General features: G+C 42.0%; 1 protein-coding gene across 1 annotated transcript; it reads right to left on the reverse strand.

Annotated features, from left to right (window-relative positions):
- Positions 1 to 640: 640 nt before the first annotated feature.
- On the reverse strand, positions 641 to 2,500 carry LOC117618293. The gene has a single exon (XM_034347885.1). The coding sequence runs from the start codon at positions 2,498 to 2,500 to the stop codon at positions 641 to 643; it is 1,860 nt and encodes a 619-aa protein (XP_034203776.1).
- Positions 2,501 to 2,816: the final 316 nt, after the last annotated feature.

The raw sequence follows: 2,816 nt of genomic DNA on the forward strand, positions 1-2,816 counted from the left end.
GTTGGCGGTGGTTGTCACCAACCAAGTGGTGGATTTTATTGGGCCACATGATGGAGTGAATGGGGTGAGGTTGGGAAACTTGGAGTCCCTGGACACATCAGGCAGACGGGTGAGTCCAGCTTTGGGACTGGCTTGGGCACATTGCATAAATTCAAGAGTGTTCTTGGCAACACATGAGCAATCTATTGAGGTTGACATTCGTAATGCTCCTTCAACAAGTATATGTAGTCAAACACATAGGACATTTCACCTTGTATTTGCCCCACATCTGGCCTATGCATCGGCCGAATTTGTAATAAAAAAAGAAGGTATAGTCGGAGTATCACAGTAACTGTGTAATATAGGAATTCTAAGAACTTTAATGTTTTGGATCCATTTGGAATTACATTCCAGTCCCTTTAATTTCGCACTCAAATTATAATTGCAATCTGGAAGCAATACCAGTACAATAAAAGGTCAATATACTAGCAATCTGTCAGCAATACAGCATGCTGTAGCAATGCAACCCAAATCAGCATGCTGTAGCAATGCAACCCAAATAATGCAAATTTAAAAGAATTCCCATTCAACATAACACGAAACCCACGACAAATAAAAGTTGAGTTCACATGACCTACCAAAGCAACACAAATCTTATTGTCTAAGATACATTGCGCAATGGAATATTGTTTTTACAGGTGCTTTTATTGTGGCCTGCGGAACAGCACCTTGAGCACTTTCTTCTAATGCTGCCCTCTCCTTGCGAGGGAATTCTTAACTTCTTTCGTCTGCCTGGCATGACCCTTGCCATGGGAGGCAGCACAACTCGACTTCGAACATCTTCAGGAGTATCCCACATTCCGTGAGGTTGTACCGGGGAGATGCTATCCGAATAAGCATCCATCCAGGTTTTCCGAGTGTAATACCGAGAAGCCTTTGCATATACACTTACTTTCAAGAAGCGGCAAACTGCAACTACATGCTTGCAAGGTAGCTGCTCAAGCTGAAACTTTCTACAACTACAACTGTTGTTCGTCAAATCTACGAGGCCGTCCATATCACCGTCCAAAACATTATATTGTGCATTATTAACTTTAACCACATTCATCCTTGCAGCATCCTCCAACCTGTTCCTCAACTTCTTCTCTCCAAAATTGGGGCACAATGTTGTTGTGCAATTCAAAGCCAACTCACGACGTTCGGTGAACCATTTCACAAGGAGATTAACAATTTCCCCTATCAAATGAACCACTGGCGGCATTCTTGCAAACCTAAGGACTGAGTTGATTGACTCCGCAATATTTGTTGTCATTACATTGTAGCGGCATCCATCCATGTGAGCTCTAGACCACTTATGTAACCCTGCCTCTTCAAGATATTGAGCAACATGTTCCTTTCGCTTGATCTTGCGAAAATGACCATCAAATTCAGCAATGGAATAAGATTTTGCAGCCTTCTCAAAGTGCATAAGTATGTGATCACGCTTTTTCAACTTGAAAGTGCGTTTCATGTTCCCCTTCATATGATAAAAGCATATGCCATGTTGTGCAGTTGGAAAAATTTTGTCCCACACATTCTCTATGCTAACATTGCGATCAGAAATAATAACAAGATTGGGACACTCACCAATGGCTTCATGAAGTTTAGTGAAAAACCAATGCCATGATGCATCCGTCTCCAAATCCCCGATCCCAAAAGCAAGAGGATATATATTTCGATTACCATCGAATGCATTTGCTACAAACATAACACCCTTGTACTTGGATTTTAAATGAGTGGCATCCACGGCTATAACTGGGCGCATGGAAGAACGGAACCCTCTAATACATGCGCCAACCGCCATAAATAAATACACAAAGTGATTGTTCTCATCAGTTCGGTTGTCTGTTTTTGTGCCGGGATTCATACGCTCCAATTCATAGCAATAAGCTGGAAGGATATAATATGCCTCCTCCGTTGATCCTCTAATGGACAATAGAGCTAACTCCCTTGCTTTCCAAGCTTTAGAATAATGGATGGTGCAACCAAAGTTGTGTTTCACATCTCTCATAATGTCACTTGGTGTGTATATTGTCCGACAATCCTTCAACTTCCTTTTAAGTGAACTGGCTACAAGTGCTGTGGTTGCTTGACGATGCTTGTCACTTACAAACCTCAAATCACATTCATGGACAGTTGTACACCTCACAATCATGAAGCTGTATTCTCCAATTCTCGATGCCCGGACCCGCCATGGGCATGGACGTTGACAACAAACCACAAGCAACCTCTTAGTGCAAGAGAATTGCACCTTAAATTCAAAGTGGCCTCTTAATGCCGTCAACCGTAACTCCGTCAACAATGCTTTCTTACTAGAGAAAATTTGCCCAACTGTAATTTTCGGATTCCAATCGCTTCGTGAAACCCCGCTGTCCAAATATGCTTCTTCATCTTTTACACCGACTGCATTATACCGATTTTTTTCACCCATTTGACTCCAATAATGTTGACGAGTGGGTTCAGATTCTCCTCTTAAACGCATTTTTGGCAACTGGGCAGCTGTGTTCAAGCACCCCAAATTAGGAGGGGCAGAGGACACTGACACTTCATTTCTTTCAGTACCATTATCACCACCATGCATCTCCTCCACCTCGCTAAAATCAATCATATCCATAAAATATGTCCCTACTTCACCTCCCAAATCAGTGACATTTGTATTATTCCAAGTTACTTCATTGCTTTCAACAATGGCAACTGAAGAATGACCCATCCGACTACTATCTGTCGTGATATGCATACTATGAACTACATCATTTTTCAGTCCTTTATCTTCTATACTCACGAGTAAGGGAGCTAGT

Source organism: Prunus dulcis, chromosome 2 (assembly GCF_902201215.1).
Source record: "Prunus dulcis chromosome 2, ALMONDv2, whole genome shotgun sequence".
Lineage (NCBI taxonomy): Eukaryota > Viridiplantae > Streptophyta > Magnoliopsida > Rosales > Rosaceae > Prunus > Prunus dulcis.

What these genes read in the sequence shown, in the direction of transcription:
- LOC117618293 (XM_034347885.1), bottom strand. Translation starts at nt 2,500, where the DNA reads ATGCGTTTAAGAGGAGAATCTGAACCCACTCGTCAACATTATTGGAGT.